The 25,091-nt window shown below is 34.9% G+C and overlaps 1 protein-coding gene across 13 annotated transcripts in view; it reads left to right on the forward strand.

Annotated features, from left to right (window-relative positions):
* Positions 1-25,091, forward strand: part of tns1b (tensin 1b) — a 254,799-nt gene that overhangs the window by 183,535 nt on the left and 46,173 nt on the right. For all 13 annotated transcript variants that reach the window (XM_015359171.2, XM_015359174.2, XM_006636697.3 and 10 more), the window contains 4 exons: positions 1,732-1,807; positions 8,114-8,243; positions 8,698-8,763; positions 9,424-9,540. In XM_015359171.2, the coding sequence (XP_015214657.1) occupies positions 1,732-1,807; positions 8,114-8,243; positions 8,698-8,763; positions 9,424-9,540 (389 nt within the window). The remainder of the gene's footprint in view (positions 1-1,731; positions 1,808-8,113; positions 8,244-8,697; positions 8,764-9,423; positions 9,541-25,091) is intronic.

Raw genomic sequence — 25,091 nt, forward strand, 5'->3', positions numbered from 1 at the left:
TCACTTTAATGCCCTCCCCCCTTTCCAATTTCTTGCTGTGCTGGCAAGGTGCCTGAATGGCATCGCTGTAATAAAGAAAAAAGCCTTATAGTTTTCCACACTAATCATCTGGACTTTGTGTATCTGCCATGAAGTGACAGTATGAAGAGTTCCAAAGTCACAAAGATTCATTGTTTCCAAAATGCTGTGGAAAATGAATACCATTCTCAATTGTGTGTTCTGTGGACTTTCCTTGTCATTTCTCTGAATTCCCTGATACAGTACTGTATATACCATCCAAAAGAAAGATAATATACACTAAATGTGGAGATATTGTACTGCATATGGAACGGTATAGTGGTAGTATTGTTGGGCTTTTTATTAACTGACATGGAAAAAACACTTTGAATGAGAGTGCATTTGATGGATATCAGTCATTGAAATACATACAATATTACTGTATGTAGATATGTATTTTATGTATGTGTGTGAATTTACAAAATTATTTCAATCAAAACTGCCATAAAACTCCTTAAAAGTGGTAATAAATCTGTTGATTCAAATATCCTGGCTGAATTCTGTATTGGGTTGGCACAATCCAGCCTAAGTTATAAAGAATTTCTAAAGTTCTTTAAAGTTCTTCCTAAATTCAATTGGTGAAGCAATTTCTCACTTATCCACATGATCTGATGTGTATTGAGACTGTTGGCACTGGCTGCTGTGCATCACCCAGTGGCTACTGTACTTCAGTGCTGGATAAACTAGATCCTCTACTGCATGAAAAGTGATTTGGAATTCTTTAGCTAGAAAAGTACTCAGTAAGTATAAATGTAAGGCATTATAATTGCAATATGATTATTACTAAAATGTGTACAATTTATGTATGTTTTAGAAAGGAAATAAAAGCAAGCATCCTAATATTTTATATTCCTGTGGTTAGTAGAGTTATTTCCACCCTGAAAAGTTGACAGACGAAATATAGCATTTTGTCTATTGAGCCTTCTTCAGATGTGTGAAACATTTTGTTCCTTCTTTCTACTTTTCAACATGACATTAAACTTAACTTGTTCCTCTTTTGTTGAAAAGGAATGTCACAAGAGTACAGCCACTCCATTAAGTGAAAAATATTTGTGTAGTTTATTTGTTTTAAAAAGTCTGAATTTTTAAACTTAAGTTAGAAAAAAGAGAAGAAAAAAGACCAGAGCTTTTGTATTTGCTAACCTTCTAGCAGACATATGTCAGGTCTTAGATGATGAGCTAGGGATTTGAGAGTAGACAAACTATCTGAAATTCTTATTTTGAAGGGAAAGTGTTCTGTTTAATTCTCTGATTAAGAGCTTAGCCCCAGATTATCCCGACCTGCAGGGAATGCTAACAGCTCTGGTGTAATGGCCACCACCCTGTTTTTATGAGGCTCCTGATACTCTATCTGCACCACAACTCTAGAGGACTGTAACTAAAATAAATCTTGATGGAAGTCAAATATTCAGTTTCACTGCACTTCTTTTTTCTGTCAACTCTTATAGATTTTTTTAATGTCACAATTACTACTTCACTTAAAGGATCTGAACTTGAGAATTTCAAATGTTAAAACTAGAAAAACGATTATATTCAAGCTTGTTGTCAATCTATTTAAAATATCTATTATTCAGCTTTCTCAATGAAACAGAAAAATATGTACAAGCAATGAATTGATCTGATTTGATGAACCATCAAAAATAACCTTGATTTCTTTCTCAACTCCAATTCTAGCAATGTCCAGGGAGATAGTCAAACCAGCATCTGCATCACAATTGAGCCTGGGTTACTTCTGAAAGGGGACATTCTGGTAAGATAATAATACAATACTTGCAAACAATATTTGTGGACCGGGATGTTACATTAAAATCTTTTGAAAATAATCAAATTTAGTTTTACAAAAATTTTATATAGCAGGTTTCTCATGTACTTTTGGCCATAACACCAAATTTGGAGAACAGCTGAGAGAAGACAATTGACTGGAACCTTAGGATTGTTTGTCAGGGAATCCCAACAGGATTCAGTATTTTTTATGAAGTGGCACTATCTAGGAAGGGTGGTTAGGATTCTGGGGCTCTAGACTAGAGCTAAACATGGGACACTGCTTGAGCCAGACAATTAATTCACATTGCTCCTGTCAATAGCACACAACCATTGACTTTCTTCATTGAATTCAGGGTTGCAGGGGAGCCTGAGCCTATCTCGACAAGTAACAGGTGCAGGATGGGGTACACCCTGGATTGTCTGTGCGTGCGTCCGTTTGTGCCATGTAGACACATACAGTACACACAGACATTCACACCAGGGCAACTTATACTTAGACAAATATAGTTCAGGTGGGTAGCTGCATCAGCATGCGTAGGCTACAAAGGAAGAAGTAATAGGTTTATTCCATGCTGAAAAAAGAAGAAAGAAAACACAACGTTTCGGCCATGGAGCCTTCTTCAGAAGGTTGTGTTTTCTTTCTTCTCTTTTCAGCATGGAACAAACTTATTACTTGTTCATTACACAAATATGTCCACAATCACAGTAGGGTCACATTTTCAAAGAAGCCAACTGGCCTACCAGTATGTCTTTGGACTGTGGAAGGAAAGACAAGCACTTAGAAGAAAGTCATGCAAATACAGGGTGAACATAGAAACTCCACGCAGAAAGGATCCCAGGTCTGGAATTGAACCCAGGGTCTCAGTGCTGCAGGGGCAGCAATGCTAACCACTGCATCTCCTGTCAATACCCTGCTGTATAAATGGGCCTCCAGATCACTATTGTGTGAAAATGAGAATGTGTTTTCCATTAACTAAGGTGGAAAAAAAATTGTAGTCATCCTAAAGTTAGACCATAAAACTCTTCATTTCAGAACTGAAGTAATGGAACAAGTGACCAACTTCAAATCATGTTGCATTTGTTGGTATTGCTGATACTGTTGGTATTGTTATGTTGAATTAAATAGGTCTTAAGAAATAAAACATTATAGTATTAGTGTTTATTAAAAAATGAATAATAATTTCGATTACTAGCAGTGATCTTGTTAACCCATATACATGTTTTTTTATGGGGGGATACTCATTTAAAGGTCCTTTAGTAAAAGATAAATGAAGAGACTTGATGGATCCTAATTGTTTTGTTAATATGGTTTACTTTGTGAATGGAAAATTAACTTTTATTTAAATAATATGTTTTAAACTCTGGTTGAAACATTAATGTTATGATTATGTGTGTTGTTGGAATAAACATTTTGTAACATTTAAATAACTATGAGGGGCTTTCCTTCTGTATATTTTGTAATGTACCACTGTATAACCTTTTGGATGTGCATGCTTTCCGCCTTGCACTACTATCAATAATCTTGAAGCGATATAGCGTAAGGCTCACTAATGTCTAACATTTGACATTGTGTCCCATTCATATACAGTATATATAAATTAAAGTTTATCTTTAATTCACACTCATTCAGTTTAATCAGCAATGGATTTTTGATGACATAATAGAAACAAGCAATAAAATAGATTATAGCCATGAATCCCAAGGTGTTTATTATGGGAGACAAACAGACTGAGAAGAGCTGAATGTAATTGGCGGTTCTATCCTGACAATGACCAACTTGTGAAAAAACTATACTGTATATCCATTTTGTTTCCTTGCTACTAACACTGCTACTGCCAGAAAGATGATAAATTCTTGAATGTTTACATTCCCAGATAATCAAGTTGAATTTGCACTTGTAATTTGTGCATTTTTTCATGACTGATACTTTACTATACTTAAAAAGAGCATTGCGTTTTTACATTAATATTTATAGTACTTGACAAACAAATCATCCAGTAATTATCTAGATCAGTGGTTTTCAAAGTTCTGTGGTCCGTGGACCACTTACACTAAGTCACAGATATGGTGGACCACCTATGCCTACGTCCACTTACCCTGTAAAAATTATCACCCATTAATGAACTAAAAATAACTAATATTGAATAAAATTTTATGGAAAGTACTAATATTTTTACAAACAAAGCTGCATATTCTGTAAATGTTTTTATTACTTAAAAAGGTAATGTGAAGAATGGAGCTCCTTTTGTTGAGCAGTCAGAGAAGAGATATCTGGATCCAAGCTGGACAACTTTAGTCTCATGTCTGGCTCCATGTTCAGCTGATTTATCTTCTTTGGTTTCAGTCCAACAAGTGTCGAAAATCCAAGCTCACAAGCTTAGGTTGTTGGGAACGGTTGGGAATGCTTCAGAGCTATGTCAATAAGTCCAGCATATTCGGATTGTACAAAACTGATCGTTTGTATCTTAAATTAAAGTGATTTTAAGGTTTAAAACTGACCTTGTCATTTTAAATCAGGTCGGGTGGGGGCGGGTAAAATAAAAAGCTGACCCGTGCATCAGTAACGACAATAGACTGCTGCACAGCGGCAAGGACGTTGCCGCCAAACTGACTGTCTCGTTTTCAATGTGTGACATCATTTCATCCTTGCTGCACAAAACTAAAACACTGTAGTGATAGGCATTGATGGGGAAAATAAAGAGGCGAGGTGGTCCGCCATAACTCAAGCTTAATAAAATCACAAAGTCAACAGAACGGTACAGCCAAGGAGAATGAATGGAAACATTGCCCTTTCAGCAAACCCTCAAGCCAGCCAAGCCTACGACTAGGCTAGTGCTCGCCACATTACTGACACATATAATCCCCTTAACGGCTGCTGAAACCCGGATACCTAGAACCAACACACAACTCCCTCCTCCCTCTATTTACAGCTTGCAGTTCTTAACAGTGCTCCCAGGTGGAGCCCCTTCGTAGCAAACATTGTAGACTTGCTTTAAGAAAGATGATCAGGTCAGCCCATGGACCACCTGGTGCACGCTCTGGTCTGCGGACCACAATTGAGAACAACTGATCTAGATGATCAGAATGCAGGATATTTACACATACTGTACTAAAAAAAAATCCAGGGCTAAGTCCACCAGACCTTTTTCACATAACAAAGATATTTAAATTATTTTAATTTATATAAGTTAAATACTGTATATCTTTGACAGAGGTATATTACCAACTAGTTAACAACTAGTTGTCAGGAAGCAATTCCCTACTGGTAACCTATGAATAACAGCACACAATAATGACCATACATTATGCAGAAGCTGGAGAGAGATAAAAGAGAAATAAAAAAAAAATGCCATCTTAAATTGGAGCATTAATGAAAGGAATGAAGTAATGATTTCCTCCTTGTCAGTTAAATAAAAAGTAATATTCTTTTACACCAGGAAGTACCAGTTATTAAATCCTTTATGGTAAGGAACATAAAGGAACTGAAACAAGTGTTAAGATCAAGCTTCTGAATCCCCAGTTTCTGAATATTTTCATAGAAATGGTCATTATTATTAATGCAGCTGATGCAATGTATTCTAAGGCCACTTTCAGATAATCCCCAGCTTTGTATGTGTTTTAAGGTCGTTTGTCAGTCAAAAAGAAAACAGTTATTTTTTTATGTAGAAGAATATTTTATTATTTCTAGTTTTCCTTCAATCCTCAAATGAATTATTAAGTGGGATTTTCATAAAAACAGAATCAAAAACCACTTAAAAACTGAATTAATTTTGTTTATTTTGTTGCAGTCTTTAGTAATAGAAAACCTGTGCATTCTTTGAATCCTTATGGCCTTATTCTAATCTCATAATTATAGTTTTGCTGTCCAGCATGTGGAGGCTTGGATTACAATCATTGGCATGGGACCCAGGGATATTTCCTCTTTCTCTTTTGGTGTTTAATATTGTACTGCAAAGATGCAGGAAAGATGGTTCATGTTTATGGATATTCTGTCCTGCAAAAAATACAACAAGCAAAAGTAGAAAAGGCGATGAATTAGAAGAGTAAAAGCTGTAGTTCCAAGGATAGAAATATCATTTTGTAATACTATCATTTGTATACAGCATTTTAATATTATAACTAATCTTTTGTGCATGGATAGTTGACATTTGCTGCTCTAGGCTGGTCTTCGCTGTTGCCAATTAAATACAATGTATTTTTCTGACGTTGTTGGTTAAGAGCGCTTTTACAGATATTTGAATAGTAACCTACAGTACTGTATATAACAACATTTTTCTTGCCACAGCAAGCGTGAAGGCTTAATTGAAAAAAAAAAAACTAAGATTAAAAACCTGGACTAGAATAGAAGCCTTTGCTGGAATGAAACAGGTTGGCTGTTTCCTTTAAAAAGCCTTTGCCCTTTAAGTGTTTCCTAACAGGATCTTGCATCAGAAGAATCCAGGCTGAATAATGATCCTTTTGTGAAGGACTCATGCTGAACATTTACTAGTCTACATATGGCTTTTCTTTTTCTTATTAAATTAGAAGGTCTGCATAGAATTGAGATGCAGAACAGTAATCTATCATACAACCAGTTTGGCAGGTTTGTTTTCCTTCAAATAAAGACATGTATGCTACTTGCATTATTTTCTGTTCTCTGAAACCATAAAACAACATGCAGAGTAGTACATGTAACAGTTTTTTTTCATTCAGGTTGATAGTGCTTATGCAGAAAAGCAAAATTGCATATTTAAAGTAATGTTTTTTAAAATCTTGTCAGTGTCTTTTTTTAAGTCTTAGTGTCACACTGATATACCAAAGAATGTTGCACTACTTTACGCGTAACTTAATGAAAAGCCATTTCGGTCACACTGTATTAGAGAATATGTCTTTCTAAAGCCAGCGTCACACTACATGACTCAACACGACTTATACTTTGAGAGCATGTCAAATATAACAACTGCAGTTGCTGAATCTCGCTGCCTTTTCTGTCCTAGAGGATGTCAAATTATATGACTAGGAATCACAGGGTGTGACTAATTATATGATTCCCTCAAGACTTTTCTTCACGTTTCCAAATCTCATATTGTGCCGCGAAAGTACTGCGAGGTCACCTCATTTGTCCTCATCTGAACAAGCACGTAAACATCTTGAAAAATGTAACACAGGCATTGTTTTCCACAAATAAACATCTTCAGCAATATAATTATTTTTATAAATAAAGAACACAATTACAAAAATAAAACACTTAAAAATATAAAACACCTTTAAAACAAATATTGTAAACAAATAAGTATTGCACTATAACTTGTAATATAATGGGCACATTATCTCGCAAGTACACTTCCGCGTAGACTTTAAAATTCTCATGCTCACCTATAAGGCTTTACATGGCTTGGCACCTCAATACCTGTCTGAACTTTTATCGCCCTACTCCCCACCTCGCAACCTCCGCTCTTCAAATTCTGCCCTCCTTACTGTCCCCCAAGCCCGTCTACATTGTATGGGCGACAGGGCCTTCTCCTGCTATGCCCCCAAGCTCTGGAACTCTTTGCTCAAGGATATTAGAGAGTCACCTTCTCTAAACTCCTTCAAATCCAGACTCAAAACCCTCTTCTTCAGAAAAGCCTTTACTTAACTGGTTCCATTCTTCACCCCTCTGCTTTTCTTAATACCACCTTCCACGGTCTCCTCTATTGTGATTGTTGTATTGTTGTAATTATAATTGTGTCCTATCTTGTGAAATCTTCTTATTTATTGTTGTAGTCTTCTTATTTATTGTTATTGGCATCCTGTAAAGGGCTTTGAGAAGCCACCTGTAAAGGCGCTATATAAAATAAAGTTTATTATTATTATTATTCTGGCTCACTATCCACCCCTACGACTTGCGACTCGCTACAAGAAAATCAAACCATATTGATTTTATCGTATCTAGTCGCAGAGAGTCATAGGGGCTATTAAGAGTTCTATGACTGAGTCTCTGGGGGTGTCACACTACACAACTGATGGTAACGGGCGCATGCTGTGACTCTCTGCAATTCGCTTTGATTTTCTTACGATTATGTAAATAAAGGCTATGACTGAAAATCCTAGGAAAAGTCGTGTAGTGTGATGTCAGCATAAGGTAGATTATACTGCTGTCATAACTTCTTTATTTTAACAGTACATTTAAGACAACATTTAATACTCTCTTAGACCCAGAAGAAGAACTTATAGCATGCTGACCCAAAGTGGCAGCTCTACAAGTCCATGGATGTTTGAACCTGGTCTTTACCATGACAAAAGCTTATTGGAATCTCTCCTCTCCCTGCAGCTAAAGTGTTACCACAAGAGGTTCCGAAGCCCCACCAGAGATGTCATATTCCGAGTGCAGTTCCACACCTGTGCAGTCCATGACCTAGGGATTGTCTTTGGCAAGGATGAGCTGGATGAAACTTTTAAAGGTAAATATACAATAAGTCATTTATCTACACATATATTCTAATAGATAACCACCCACACTTATAAGTTATTTTCAAATCTATATATATATTCTACATGTTTTATATTTATAATTAATTTAGGAAGATCTGTAATATTTTTATTTCACCTTGACATTAAGAGTGTTTTGTGTAGATTAATGGCAACTATTGAAATTAGATAAATTATGACTCCATATTGTAATAAAATGTGAAAATACTTTTAATAGCCACTGTATATATCTGTACATTTATAGAGTTTATATACAAAACATTGTATATTTTCCTATTGTACTTCTGAATTATTTCTGAATTATCATATTTTGAATTAGTATATTACAGCACTTTAAATGAAATAATATGCATAATACATATATTTCACTTACATTTTTATCAGTAATGCCATTTCAGGTTTTTTTTCCTATTTCTCTTCTTACAGATGACCGATTCCCAGAGTATGGTAAAGTGGAGTTTGTCTTCTCATTTGGGCCAGAAAAAATTCAAGGTAATTATTTTCTTGTCACTTTTAGATGTGTGGTATTAATAGCTCATATCTTAGAGGAAACCCTTACCGATGGTGACTTACATTGTTAGAAAAAGTACCGCATGTTGAGAGATGCTGTTCATAGAACTTTGATCACAATATATCAATTGGTATGAAGGATGGGAGCTGTACTCACAGAATGGAGAATTTCTAAACAGAAAACAATTGCATAAAAAAACAAAAGTGAACTGGAAAATCATAGACCAATTAGTCTTTCATTACTTGTATAATTATGGAATCAAATCACTAACTGTGTAACCTCTAACGTACTTTGAGTGGAGTGTCCAGAAATGCGCAATATAACCATAAGGAATTACTATTATTAATTATGAAATCCAGACCAGGGGTACTATCTGAGTTTGTCTGTTCTTCTCATGTTTGTGTGGGTTTCTTCCAGGTGCTCCGGTTTTCTCTCACAGTCCAAAGACATACTGCCGGGCCTCTGAAAATTGGCCCTACTGTGATTGTGTGCATATTTGTGTCTGTGTGTGCCATGTCATGAACTGGCAATGACTCCTCCGCAACACTGTATAGGTTAAAGCAGTCAGAAAATGACTCGACATTTGAGTTAAAGACCTTTACATTTCGACCCTTGCCTAACAAATTTATTTTTTTTCCAAGGAATGGATCACCTGGAGAATGGCCCAAGTGTCTCAGTGGATTATAACACACAGGATCCTCTCATCCGTTGGGATTCCTATGAGAACTTTAACCAGAGATGTGAGGACACTATGGAGGGTGAGTGTTCTTCTTAAAAATATATTGGATAACATTCAGGAGATACAGAGTATACAGATAATTGCTCACTTCAGGTCTTTGACATGGAGCATAAATATAGGTTTGCCGCATACTGTACATACTAAGGTTTTCCAAAATAAAGCATTGAATGAAATGCTTAATGAACATGTCAGAACTTAATCACAATTACAGAGAAAAACAGAGAGAACATAGAATGTTGTTGTAGAAAATCCAGAGTACTTTAAACCTGTGTGAATTCTGTATGTTAATTGAGAGCTTCATCATTTCTTAACTGCAAGAGAGAGCAGAGTGGAGTAATGCCCTCCCTCCCCCATTACCACCCCCTGACCTACACACATTGCAGAAAGGCTTAAGACAGGTGGATGTCAGTACTTGTCATTGCCTCTGATTTAACTAAGACTCCTAGGAGAGCAAGGCAGAGTTTCAATGTCCAGGCTTTGTAATTATGTGTAAGTGAGTTATAGAGACATACTTTACATCCTTTCTGACTCACAAGGACCACCCCTGGTTACAAGGTTTTTGAGCTACTCATAATGTTTTAATTAACATTGAACTGTACCCTTGATTCATAATAATCTTTTTTGGAATAAATATTGCAGCACAGCAAATACTATTCTTTGAAACAGCTACATTTACCATTTCTAGCAGCATACCTTTCATTACTGTATATTGTATTGTAAAGTGAAAGATGATTTAAATATCTCTTTGATATCTTGAATATCTTATTTATAATGTATCCTTAACAAACAACACAGGCTCCATAGAACTCTTTGTAGTTACAGTATATTTATACTGTAATACACAAAATAATGTACATAGTGCATTGTGTAGAAAAATGGGTGATTTAATGATAGAATGTTTTAATTGTTTTTTTTTGGTTGCAGAGTAGCTTTATATTTGGTGTTTGGGATTTTGGAATCAATGTTATTTGTGCAATTAGATGATTTTCTGATGAATGTACCGCTGTTACAATACATGCTTGCCACTTCTATTTGTTTAGCAAGTCTTTTATTAATACCTTATTGACCCAATCTCTCTAAACAGTTTCAAATGTATCTCCATGTTTCACAGCTGGCTGCTGAAAGTTTGCATTTTACAATTCTCAGCACTCCTCTGAATATGTGATTTTGTGATTTCTTTCAAATTTCTTTATTTTTTAACTTCTTAACATTGGTACCATATAGGTTTTGACATTGCTTTCTATGCAGCAATGCTTCCATTAAAACCTGTGGCAACCTGCTTGTCAGTCAAGTGATAGGAAAGATATTGAAATACACATTGGTTTCCTCTGATGATAACTACTTGCCTGATTTATTTCTATCCCATAATCACAATCTATCTTAATCTCAATCTCAATCTAAAGTGTCAGTTTTACAGTTTGTTTCTGTGACGTTCATTGTCAGAAATGTTCAGAGTGATTTGCACTAATTAACATTAAATATTATTAAATCAAATATATATATATTTATAATCCATTATTGTGTATTTTACTTTTTTAGTCTTAGATATTTAAGGTTTATTATGAATTTAAAACCTAAAATATGTTTCTATGATTTTTTAAACTGAAATTTTATATACCATATTCTGACTATAAGATAAGGTACACTATGTAATTTTAAGTTGTTTACAGTTTTATTTGAATACAGTAAAGTTTTTATCTTATACTTACAATTACACTTTTAAACACACAAAGGATAAAGTCTGACAGAGATAATCTTTCAGAAAAAAATTGAATTGAATTTGCATATCTAAAGATTATATTTTAAATCTCAGTATTCTAAGGGTCACTGTGTTTTATATTTTTCAGAAGGGTTTTGTGTTTAAGCGAAGCTGCTGGGAAGAGTGTTAACATTTGAACAGTAGAACAAGTGCTTGTCAGAAATGACCTGATAATTTTTTTTTTTCCACACACTGCTGACACCCGGTTGTCAGAAAGCAGGACTGCTAATAGAGCCCTCAAGGGCTTACAAGCCACTCCTTAGGTGATTTCACCTAACAGAGGCTATATTCTTATTTTTATCCAAATTTTCTCCTCTTCTTCATCCTCTTCCTTCTTCTACCAGCTTCATAGTGCTTGTAATAGCAATAGTAATAGTAGATTTTGTGGTTTGCAGAAGTGGTGAAGCAGCTTATAGAAGCAACATCAGTTATACTGTATGTATATGGGTTAATCATCATAGTGTTTACCACCATTGACAATTTTTACATAGTAAGTGAAAATTTGAGGTATTTTTATATACCATCATCTTATTATCTGCTTTTTTCAATAAGAATTTAGGTTTCCATTTCACATAAATCAAATCAAAATCCATATTATTTGTGAAAGCGATAGGCCTTTACCATATTGAGAAAATCAAATCATGGGTTCTTCTTCAATGGGAATGCAAAATCCTTTAAGTGCAGTTGTGTTACCATGTTTAGAATGCTTTCCAGCACTACATTAGAGATAATAAGAGGGTCAAGCACCACTTTGGGTTCTGTAAAAGCAAAGGCAGATTTTTGCCAGTTGTGTGGGGGATCACAGTGCAATTCAAGTGCTAGAAGGCTGGTCTGAGTTATTAAGTACATTTTTTTATAAATTATGGTTTTAAAGGGGTTTTAATAGTGGTCCAGGAGAGGGACAACCTCATTTCTGGTCATTTAAATATAAGTATTAGATATCTAACAATTAACCATCCAACTCTTGTGTGTAAATTGCTCTCTTTACTATTTTGCTGTGCCAATGCTCCCCAGTACTACCTTTGTTTTTGGTTTGCTTCCTTTCAGCCTCCTGTTCCCTTCTCACATATGTATTTTCCATGTACCTAACATTTTAGGTTTGTTTTCCACTTATCTACAATATAGACCACAGTGCAATCAGATCTTCTCCACATGCAGTTTAAGACAAGGTTCAGGAACTCAACTCTCTCTTAGATTTTACTGCAGCTTAACCCACCATTGCCACACATTCCCCACTTCACTTCCAACCAACCATCTGGTTTAGCAATTGATTGTAGTTTTTTTTACTTGCAAGAAGTTGTTCTTCTATCATTTCTCACCTTGAAACAGAACAGCTTGTCAGTGGCCCATCCTGCAACCTGATGTGTCTCTCTCCTGCTGTGTCTCTAACCAGCTTCTCACCTCAGCTATTCTCCTTGTTCTCCAGATCATTACCCCACCCAGATCATCTCCTCCATGTCTAATTATGCTTTTACCATAAGGTTAGACTCATTTGAAATAGTTTTTCTTGCACAGTTTCTTTGCCTTTGCTAAGGTGAATCTGCACAAGGCAGCTACTATGATGATCTCATCCCAGCTCCTCAACCTGAACGAATGCCAGTAGTGTTCAAACAGATGTTCACGGTTACTGCAGACTGTACATAATTTCAATGTGTGCTGAAAATAGGACAGCAAGCCTTACTTTGTGAAAGAACAGGCACACACTTTTCAGATGTTAGCCCCCTGCAGAACTCCAGTTCCAACCAGAACCTGTAACAGTTCATCTGCTATTTTGTCACCTTTATCATTGTCTTCACTTTCCTTACTTCCCAGCCACTTGTAATTTCTCTCTCTTCTTCTTCCTGCTTTTACACCCTTCCTTAAGGCAGCCTGCTTTGGCGCTCAATCCAGAGATTGCCTGGCACCCAACCCATTCATCTGCAAAGTTCCTGTCTGGTGTCTAGCCCTTCTGGCAGCAGCACAGTTCCTCACCTGTGGCCCGACTGCGTCTGCCCTTGGTTTTACTTGCAGTTGGACCCCATTTCCTACTGTCTGCCCCTCAACACTGGACAGTAAAGCTCCAAACAGCTGGGCACAACCTGGTGTGTAGTCCACCAGCTGGCCTGCTTTGGTTCCCTGCCCATCACTCACCAGCCTCATTGCCTAATGAATTTGCCAGCTGCCTGTGGATCTCCACATAGCCAGTAATGACTGGCTAGATAATTGAACATCATTGAACATTTCTTTATATATATTTTTTATATACTTATATATACCTATTTTTCTATATACTATATACTTATTATGTTTAGAATTCTTTAAAAAAGCTTTTAAATATTTGCTTATCACATATATAAAAGATAATAATAGAGATAATAGATCCATTCATTATCAGTTGCTGCAGTCTGTATTAAGTAGCTCCCCAACTATAAATGTCTATCTTTACTCCCCGCTCCTAGACTACCTATAATCATTTACTGCTGCAGCCCCAAAAATAAAGTTTTCCATGAAGGCACTGTCTTTCAATATTTTTCATTACTATGTGAGCTTTATTGTTCTTTGGGTGCCTACTTGGAGTCAGAAAAAAGTGCTCATGTTTTTTTGGGATGTTGATATTGGTTGCCTTTATCCCTTTAACCACAATACCTCCTATTTCTTTGCTTAGTCTTTGATATTCTTATCTCATCTCATGATATTTTTCAGTCCTTATAACATGAAGATTATGATGAGAAATGTATAGCTCTTGGTTGCTTAATTTGATCAGCTTTCCAGGTAAAACAGGTTTCATGAGCAATAGTTCCATTCTTTAAATACAGTATAAAGACTGAACAGAGCTGTGTCCAGCAAAACCTTTCATACAGAAAATGAATTATTCTTTGCTCTTCTGTTCAGAAAATTAATGCAGGTCTAAATTAATCAAAAAATTAAAAATAACTATTAACTGTTTTCATGAATGAATGTGAAAAAGAAGAATCCATCTTAAAGAATCCAAGAATCCACTTTAAAAGAATCCATAAAGAAATCTGCCATATTTTTACATTTTAAGATATTTTGCCATGTTTTCATAAGCTTCAAAGACTATGGCACTCTGGAGCTCATTCCACACCTTGGACATTTCTCATGGTATGCTGGAAGACACAGTACAGCTCCGTCCCCAGTGTCTCCTCCCCCAGCTGTTCAAAAAGTCCTGCTGTTTTAAACTAAAGTGTCCTCTCCATGCCAGTCAAGTTTTAAATAGCTGTTTCAGAAATAGGTGGGCGTCAGTCTTCCTCCTGGAAGCCTACAACTGTAAACCAATCCCCCATCTCCAATGTTCATAGCCTGGATCTGGGGTCAGGGATCCTGGGGACCCCACTCTCTCCCCTTCCACCAAGAGTGAAAGCCCCGTCATCTGACTTACTCTTTTCGGAGGCGGTCAAATGGTACAAGAGCACATAATTGTCTTAAACAAAACACTAGTGTGCAGTAAAGGAACATTTGCACATCCATTCATTTCCCCCCAGTAGACTAATGGATTAATTCATTTCCAGGGTAACCAAATCTTCCACTTGCACAGATTACATTACACCTTAGCACAGGATGCTTTTTCGGAGCTTGAATACTACTTAATGTTCATTGATGAGGCTAAACAGGGCTCGTTGTGATCAGTACTGGGACTGGAACCTCAAATAAAAATGCTGAAACCGTGTCTTTTCGTAAACAGTTTTAATTATTTTTAGCTCAGTTATTATTTACTTGATTTGCTCCAATAGGTGTGTTGTATGTTCTCTACATAGTGTGTGTAGTATACTGTACATGCTAACCAGTCAGGTCTAGTGAAATATAATTTTGTTGTTGTTGTTATTATTATTATCTATCTCATTTAATACAATAAAGATGCAAAAATAAATTATGTATATCACAGTAAAGGACTGAATAATAAAATCAAAAACTGAGTTTAACTGAGTTACAAATGTATGTAATTTTTTAAATACTGTATGTACCTGGTTGTTTGTAAGATAGTCAATTTTCATTTAATGTTGAAATCTTCACCTAATTTCATTTTCTTCTGAACTAGAGTAACAAAAACAGAATCTAGAATTTAGTAAATGTTTAATGTTTAATACAGTATGCTCAGACAAAAGCATACAAAGCCACCTGATCTGAAACTAATGATTACATTTACTGACATTGAAGTGGCTGTTTGTGTTGTGTTTCAGCTTCACAATCACAGGTGTGCATTGCTCAGCATGTATTAGTTCCTATTAGTTCTTTTTTTCCATTAACTCCAGTTATAGATTTGTGGTACAACAGCTGCTGCACCCAAGGTTAAATCACCAGAAGGTCTATTGTTCCTTTATGGCTTACATGACCAGGAAATAGCATCATCTTTTCTCTGATCACTTTTTTAAAACTTGATTCATTTTTTGGAACGTTTAACACAAACATCAGTATGTATCAGTATTTTTTGCCATATAATTCTGTGTGAATATAGAATATGTGACAATATACTAATAAATACTGTATGTTAGTTTTTCTGTGATGCGTGTTGTTTCATTGTCCTGAAGAGATCCTAATTATAATATTATAGTCAAAAACCTTCTGACAGTTATGGAATAATATTGGCAAAATATTTTAATTTTATTATTGATTAATTTATATTTTATTTACCATTAAAATAACACTTGTATGGAATGTGCTCACTTATCCTGGGCCCCAAACCAAGTTATTTACATTAAGAGCATTGTATACTATGCATGCAAGTTAAAAAAATGAAAACAAATGTAATATTAACTAAGAAAAACATGGACAATGGCTTTCCAAAGCATAATAAACTATTTTTAAACTGCAAAAACAAGTAAAGTCTTGCTTTTCTGCAGTTCCTTCACTAAACAGAAAGGGAACATGTCCTTCAAAGATATATATTTTGTTCTATAACAAAAATCCGGAAAAAAGAAGCAAAACATGAGTCATTAAAAAAAGAGAAAGAACTGGTGACAGTTATACAGTATGTGGCAGTGGCAGTGACAGAGGAAAAGAAATGTAGGAAAATTATAGTCTTCTTTCACTATTTATTGTTACAAAGGAAAAGAAATGTGTTAAAATTATAGTCTTCTTTCACTATATATTCTAGAAAAGTGAGAATTATATAGACATAAAAATTCAAAATCAAATTGGTTAACATTAAAAGAAACAGAGTTTCATAACAAACCGGAGAAGCAGTGTGAGGCAGAGGCAGCGTGCCTTGTTTACTGTTGCTCTTTCCATATTTGGCCACAGCATGGCTTATGGCATTTTTGGAATAGTTCAAATGAAAACTGTTTCAGTTGTGAGACATGATTAGAAATGAGTGAGAGCAAGCCAGAGTGAGGAGGAAACACTGTGCCATACCCTTCCAGTCACTGAGGACTTTAAATTCTTTTTTACTCACTTGTGTGGAGCAGCAGGCATATGTTATGATGCACAACCTGGGAAAGCTGGGGAGAGGCTGATTTGTATCTGCTGGTAATCTGCCTTTCATCTAATTTGCTTCAGGAGTAATAGGTGTGAAGTTCGGGAAATTGTGTGCATGAGTGTGAAAGGTTGACAGTTCTTTGGATGTATAACGTTCTTTGTGTTGAGAACTTGTTTTGACCGTCGTTGCTTTCTTAAGCTGCCTTCTTTCTGATAACTGCCTGTAAAAACAGAACGCAAACTTTGGGGGGACAGTACATCAGATCAGACTCTTCCCTCTATTTTTCTTTGCCTTTCCAAATAATTTCTTTAGCACTTTCTAATATCTAAGTATCTGCTGACTCTTTTTTTCTAAGGATCTGGCTTCGGTTACTGTTGTTCTGGGGGTATGTTTTGGTGCTTTGTTCTGTTAAGCAGAAGAGGTCCTGTTTTGTTTAATTACTGTGTTTTTTTTATATTTGCATTTCTTTAAAATCAGGGGCTCTATAATATTTAGAAATTGTGCTTTCTTCTGAGTCTTTAGCTCAGGCTAATTTTCTGTGTTTCCATGTCAACATTGATTTTTGTTTACAATATGCACTGATATGTTCAACATATGTTTAGTTCCAATGTATTAAGTCCATGTGGAAAATTTTAGGCATGGTTATTATCTATTTATATGCCAGCTGGTGTCCTGTAACTATAAACTTGGCTAGTCGGTATTTTTGCAAAGCAATTTGGTTCCTGTGTAGCGTTCCTTGTTTTATGAAGGACTATTTTATTGGCTGATGTGGTTAAACATAATGACATGACAATATTACCACTGTTTTGACTAAGTTACTAACAGCAACTGAGCAATATTAGATATACACAAAAAAAGTATTGAAAAGTAAAACATAAAGCTACAATCTTATATATTTTTTTTTCTTTTCTAAGTTCAACAAACTTGCTATATCGGATTAATCATCACAGATGTAATACTACGGTGAAATAAGACCTTTGTGAATCCTTTCATATTCCTACAAAAAATAAACCAATTATTTATTTTAATTATATACAGGGATAAACAGTATTTCTGACAAAAACTACTGGCTCTGTCCGCACTAAAGCATACAGCTGTGAATCTGGTGATATTTGGTTGAATGTGTGGTTCAACATTAATAAGTATCGTATGTTTGCAGCTCTGACAAAGTGGTTATATATTCTTGTGTCATATTTTTAAACTTATGGGTTACTCCATTTTCCACCCTCTTTTCCTACCCTGGGGCTGCTACTGTCAAAGCAAATTTTCATATTCCTTCAACTCATATCAGTTATGTTTGGAACCACTGTTCCATCCATAGATTTTCTAACCACTTCACACAATTAAGGTTCGCAGGAGAGCTAGCAATGCTAGTGCAAGGTACTGTAGGATACACTCTGGACGGGACACTAGTCCATCGCAGGGCACAGAAAGACACAGACACACACATACACCAGGGACAATTAACCAGTATATCTTTGGACTGGTGGAGTAAATCATACCCCCACCACAGCAAGGCTGCAATGCTGACCACTGTGGCCACCATGAAATCAGATAATTGCAGTTACAGTATTTCCCTTAATTCAAAAAGAGAGGTTGTATTATTTTTTTTAACAGAACAGAAAGAATAGCTGCTTTAGTGGGATCTTCTGGTATTATAACTGTAGAGTTATGTGAAGTTATTATTATTATAGAAGAAGCATTTTAAGATTTTATATACATATTTCTTAATTTAAAAACAAATATATTCTAAGGAACAGGTTAAGGTCTATTCCTTTCTGAAAAGAGAAGATACACAAAGTTTCTGTTGTGGAGCCTTCTTCAGGTGTGTTTGACCACAGCCGAAATGTAGTGTCTCTTTTCTTTTTAGCATGGATTAAACCCTTACCTGTTCTTTTGCAGCCTATGCATGCTGACGCAGTTACCTACTTAAATATATTTACATTTTAGAAATTTTCAACTGTGTTCAGCACTTCTGTTCTGAAACCTTTATCTGCTGTTTTTTATACATTATCATTTAATGTCCTGCACACAACATAAGTCATTTCAAGTTATTTTTAGTAATATAAACAGAAGTCTAGGAAGACGCAGTCTGGGTGTAATTATTTAACAATATTTTATCTTTAAAAATACATCTCATCGAAAGCTTTTAAAGTTTCACAACAGCATAAAATAGTCATTTTTCCTATATTAAAATTCTTACTCTTCTTCCTGAAAATTTATAGCAGCTCAAACTACTGTCATTTATTAAGGGAAGTTTTGGAATGGCTGCTTCTCTAATTTGAATAGCTGCCATTTCAGTTGCTATCCAGACAGGTCAGTGTAATGCAGCAGAAATGGCAGGCCCTTTACAGGCTATTAACACATACTTGTATAGATGAAGTGATCCTTAGTCTGTTGTTGGTTTACCATGAAATCTAGTGTTTGTTAGTATTGGAAAGGAGATATGTCATTGTTTTTTCTTCTGGAGCAGAATGTAAGTCAAATAGCTTGGTTCTTAAAAGTCGTTGTCAGACTATGAAAAGGCCATGTACTGTAAAAGAGAAACGTGTGTGGTCTTTGATTGTTTTTTTAGTTACTGTATCCATAGCAAATCTGTACTTCTTACATTAGGCAGCATCTTCCTCCCACACACAGGGCGGACAGCAGGCTAGGAATGTGTTGATGTACTGTAAATCATACTTTCTCATATCTAGCCCAAAATATTTGGCACATATGTAGAATGATAAAATCTGTTTATGATTAATTACAGTATGTGATTTAAGGTAGGTCCATATCCAAATAAACTGAAAATACATTATAAATGTTTGCATATTATAAACAAAATGCACATGGTAAAAAACAATGAAGTACTGGTAGCTCTATATCCAAATATTCCTTTCATTTAGTGAGTTATTTTTTTATTTTCCATTTCAGAGTGTAAATGTTTATACAATTTAAGGCTTTGCAATGCAAATGTAAGATAATCTTTTACACAGTAGGTTCAGGGGAGTAATGATTAAGTGTTAATCTGTGTTAGGATAAATTATGATATCTGTGAAAAATAATGGTTAGCAGCCAAAACTATTTTTTCTTGTATGTATGGTAAAAAAGACTGTTGCATTAAGTAGCTTTACTGTGTTAAAAATTCACACGCTCCTTCATTTTGGAGACATAATGTGGGACCAGTGTTCTATGTTTGGAGCACGATAAACAGGGATGACAGTAGACTCAGGATATATAGTAACTGGGTGATAATTGCTGGTATTTCATTCAGAATTCATCACGGTACCTCAGCTGGTCTCCTCTCTTAGCAGCTTTTCTCAGCTGTTTGGCATTAAAGGAAGGCTGTTTTTTTTTGCCTTACCCGATAACAAATCAGATTGCTTGACAATAATGACATCTGCACCAAGATGCATGCATAAATCACATTTACACCCATTCATGCACTTTTGAAACAACCTTTTGAGATCCCTCTGCTTTTCTGTTACTCTTCTGAATGAGCATTAGTAGACATTCAGCAAATTGTAAAATTTTATGTACTGTATGTATAAAGCTAATTATTCTGTTATGCCACAAGTACAATCCATTGATTGTGCATCAACTAATTAGTTGGGAAGGTGAACTAATTGCAATAAATTATAATGAATTACATTTGACTTATTGATTGTTTGTTGTAGTCCTTGAATATGCTGTATGCATCAGCCAAATTAAGAAACAGCTGCTGCTTTCACCAGATAATAAAAAAAAAACAATATATGAGAGAAAACTGATTCCTGCTGATGTAAGATATTTTGAACAATTGGATTAAGAACATAGTGAAACCATAACAATTGTATTTTAATCTATTTTTTACTCCAATGATGAGTGAATTGACTCAAATTTTGCTATAAATGTAAAATCTGTGCACAGTAACATCAAGGGAGAGTAAAGTCTTAAAAAAAAAGGAAACAGAATTTAAAATCTTTTTCATTCTGTGAAAAAACTCAAATTCCGTATATAAAGATAAAAAATTATTTGATGGAAGTAGTGTACAAATGAAGGGCTTCACCATTAGTTAAAAAAGGCAAGACAAACTTTATTCAATTTCTCTATTTTGTTTCATGCAATTATAGTCGCTTTTTATATTACAGTACATGTTAACAAGGGTGCAGCTCTGAATTTTACAACTGAATGGATTTGGCTGCCAAATTGCTTGCTTTTCTTAATTGTTACTTTATTACACTTGATGAGATTACAATAATGAAGCTTTTTTTTATTTATATGGGGGGCACATTTGCATAAATGATTGTGTATTACCGTATAATAAGAGGGCTGGGTAAAAGGGTCTTTCATAAAGGCGAGTTGTTTTCAGAAGAAACCACATGCCAAACAGGAAAAGCAACAAGATTTTTTAGTGGCGCTGTAACTAGAGGAGCTCTTCAAATGCAACTGTTTTGTGCCGTATATTCACAACAATGATGGTGATGTTTGACAATGCTTGACCCAAATATTGTGATTTAGGGCCAGTGTATTATGTAATTTCTCTCATACTTTCATTTATTTTTTGCTTTTGTGATATTACGGATTTTTGTGCATCATTTTTCAATATTAGAGTCTCAAGTACTGATTAACAACTGACTATAGTTTCCTAAAAGGAAATTACTAACAGTCAGCCTAGCCACTGTAGAATGTCATAAAACCCCAACTAAAGAGATACAGTACATGGAATCAATTCCTGAAATCAAATGCAATTTTTGGTTTTTCAGTATTTAAGGAATTGTGGACTACCCCTGCTTTCTTGGTACAGCTGCCAACCACAGCAAACCATTGTACAGAGTTCTAGGCAATGCTTCAAAAGGGCCAGTCTGGTTGGAGTGGAACAAGTAAGGTTGATTGCTTTTCCTGAGACATTACATCACCTGTACTGAAATGTTATACTAAATATACTCAATTATACAAATTCATTACAAACACATGTATTCATACACTAAAACAGAAATTTGTAGTTACAGTTTATCAGTTCTATTTTGAGCCTTGATTTTTCTCACTGATGCACATGCAAAATATATGAGCCTGTTGTCTTATTCTTTGAGTTAGATTTGTTTTGTAGCTACATAGTACATCTGATACCATAATGGCCTGACATTAAACTCTATTTATAAGATTTAATGTATATTCATTCATAGCAGAACTGCACACAATTGTAAGCCAGTATTGTTTCTGGCATTTTAATCAGTTATGTGGAGCGTGAATTGTTCAATGACATTTCGTTAACAACACAGTATGGCTATGAGAGAGTATACAGTGGTTCCTTTCCAAATAAATCACTGAAAAGTCTTCTAAAACTTTTTAATTAACTGTAAAAAAATATATTTGCCAAATTGTAGCACTATTGACATCTTACTTTTTTGTGTTCCCATCCTATTCATTTTTCTTTTTTTTCCACAGTAAAATATACTTGCTCTGGTTACTTAAATATGGATGATATAAAAACACCAAATTGTTTTAAAAGAAAACTGAACTTCTGAACTTGAATGAAATTCAGAGATGCGGTTTAAAAAAGAACAAAGAAAGTTTCATTTATGTGTGAATCATTGTTGAGCTATTTTTTCCAATTTGTTTCAAATTAGGTTATCCCAGCAGAGGTAACATGTAAGTGATAGGCTTTTTGTTGTTGTTGTAAAATATAATGTTTTGAATCAGTCCTGCTATATGAAAAAATGACAACAAATATTACAGTAAATACATAATATTGCAAAAGAAGTAATTTCCTTGTAAATGATATATTTATATTCTGGTAATTTCGTAGGTTTCGTAGATAAACCTCATTAGTATTTTTTATAGTTTTTGTCTTGTAAGAGGAACTTGACTGAAGTGATTAAGTTAAAATTACGTTTATCTTGATGAAATCTTCCATTTTATGTTCTATTGATTTTTTCTGCAGACTTTTAAAAAAATTCTAATTAGCTTGCATTAACTGGAATATTTACTGAAGGACTGCAAATGTATTATAGATGTCTATAATGCATTTTTAATGCAGTTTAAACTACTTTGGCCTTTTTGTACTTGTTCCTCAGTTACAGCAGAGTGGGTCCTGTACTTAAGCATTTTGTGGATTAAGGAAAATGTACATTTGCACACCAGCTGCACTCACTAAAATGCTTACTCCATGAATATTTTGTCCAACACTTTGTAGGTGCCATTTTCACAAGAACATAAAGTGCAATTTATACTGATGGATATGGAAAAGTTAGACCTTCAGAACAGATTCTATTGAACACTCAACACTTTCAGAAGTACATTAATTATTTATCTTACCTTGCAGAAAAGCCCAGCTCAACACAGGCAGTGCTTGCGGGTATTCATGTCAGTTATATAAACGTTGCTATAATTATATACTGTATACATAGATTATATATAAATGTATAAATATACAATATTTGGCTTGTCAAGGTTGAGCTACAGTATACAATATGCTATATACTATTTGCCCCATGTTGTTCTTCACAATTCAACAACACCTCCACATGATAGCTGACATTTCTAGATAATACCTTCTTCTTTAAGATTTTTAAAAACATAGACAGCCTGTAATGGCATTTTGGAAAGTAACCCTCAAAACCTTCCTACTATGACTCTCATGTCATGGGACAAAACTGCTCTTGTGGCTTCATAACACTCATTAATATAATTTTGGAATTCTCTTACTCAGCTGTTTCAAAATCTTCAGAGTGAGTATGACTCATAAGCGTATCTGGACTCTTTACGGAAAACCATTTGCTATACCTGGCCATAGAAAAAGTCTATTAAGGGATTTTTTTTTTCAATAGAAGAATGCCTGGAGGTCAGACGTCTGTAGCCGATTTATGTCTCCCTCTGAGTCTCTGAGTAATTCCTTCAGCATGCTTGTTGTGAGTTTAGAGCTATTTCAGTAACTATGATGGACATTGGGTCCCTCTGCTACTCCCACGGGGACTTCATAGAGTCAGCAAAGCTTAGGTATTTACATGCATTTGTATTCTAGTACCATGTTAAATGACAACATTCCATAGATTTACTTATAAAAAGCATGTGAAATTTGAAAATGAGGTAAAAGAGCATTAGTATGTTAAGGTTGTGACAGGGGTAGATTTTCTGGGAAGGCTTTGTATCCTCTTTTAGGGTCAGAGGTTGTTCTTTTGGTAGATATATTAAATTGTTAGAAAGGTTTGCATTAATTTAAAAATTGAAAATTTAAAAGGCTGGATAATGCATTGGTGCATAATCCAAGTGCTTGTACCTGTGGGGAAAAACAAAAACTGCAAAACAAATTTCACAATATGAGAAAAAGTTGTGCTGTTGAATTATAACTATGACATCATTACCACCACCAGTCCCATCTGGTGACATCTGCTGTTTCACATTTGAAATAGAAGTAAGTGTGGGGCGGTAAACACTCAAACAGACACTTATTAATAGAAAACCTATTTTGGTGTATATTTTTATTAGGGTATTGCTTCTGCCTAGATGAATCTTAGTCTTGGGCAATGTTTGACAACTGCACACAGCACAGCAAATACTATATGTTATGGTGTCTGTCATAGTTTGCTGTATATCTTTTAAGGACAACAAGTAAACATTAATTTCATGCATTATGTTAAAAACATAAATGGTAGGAATACAGTACATACAAGGTAAAAGCAGAAGCTATTATTGTTTAAAAGTAACAGAACTGCAATTCAACACATTTCACATAAAGTATTCTTTGCTTTTATATAAGTTACCAAAGGAGATCCATTAGGAAACTGTAATAATAGCTGAGTCATAGTTATCTTAAAAACTGTTAAGTTGTTACAGCTTTTGGAGTGAAATTTATTCATGTTGACCCTTACATGACCTATCATAACAACATGTGAAAGAAGCTTTTCAACTTCCCTTGGTTATTGCCAGTGAACTGGATCTACCCTGATCACAATGATTAGATGTATGGTGTGGTATGATATATAAGATGCATGCATGGAAGATTTAGGTCTCACTCTAATGACCAGTGACACACTATAGAAGGGCCCCATCATGAATAAAACTCTTTTAGAGGCTGGATTGAAATCCAAAACATTTTGCTGTGCTAATCATAATCATCAGCACCAGGTCTCAAATTAATTTTCTGTCATTGCGTGAAACACAAAGAGGACTTTTTTTGTTGAAAACTTTCAAATTTTAGCAAAACTGTAAAAAAAAAAAGGGAAATCCATTTATAAGCTGTATTGGAATTGTTGGAAGATATTCACACACTCACAAGTTTGGGAGTGATGACAACAAAAGTCAACTTTCCTCCCTGCTGTTTTAAATCATTATCATTTTCAATGTCATTTCTCCCAGCTACGGTATATCATAATCCCATCCTGCTCTTTTCACATTTTGTCTCACGCATCCTATCCCAACTCATCTCCACTTTTGC

The sequence above is a fragment of the Lepisosteus oculatus genome, chromosome 12, assembly GCF_040954835.1.
Source record: "Lepisosteus oculatus isolate fLepOcu1 chromosome 12, fLepOcu1.hap2, whole genome shotgun sequence".
Classification (NCBI taxonomy): Eukaryota; Metazoa; Chordata; class Actinopteri; order Semionotiformes; family Lepisosteidae; genus Lepisosteus; species Lepisosteus oculatus.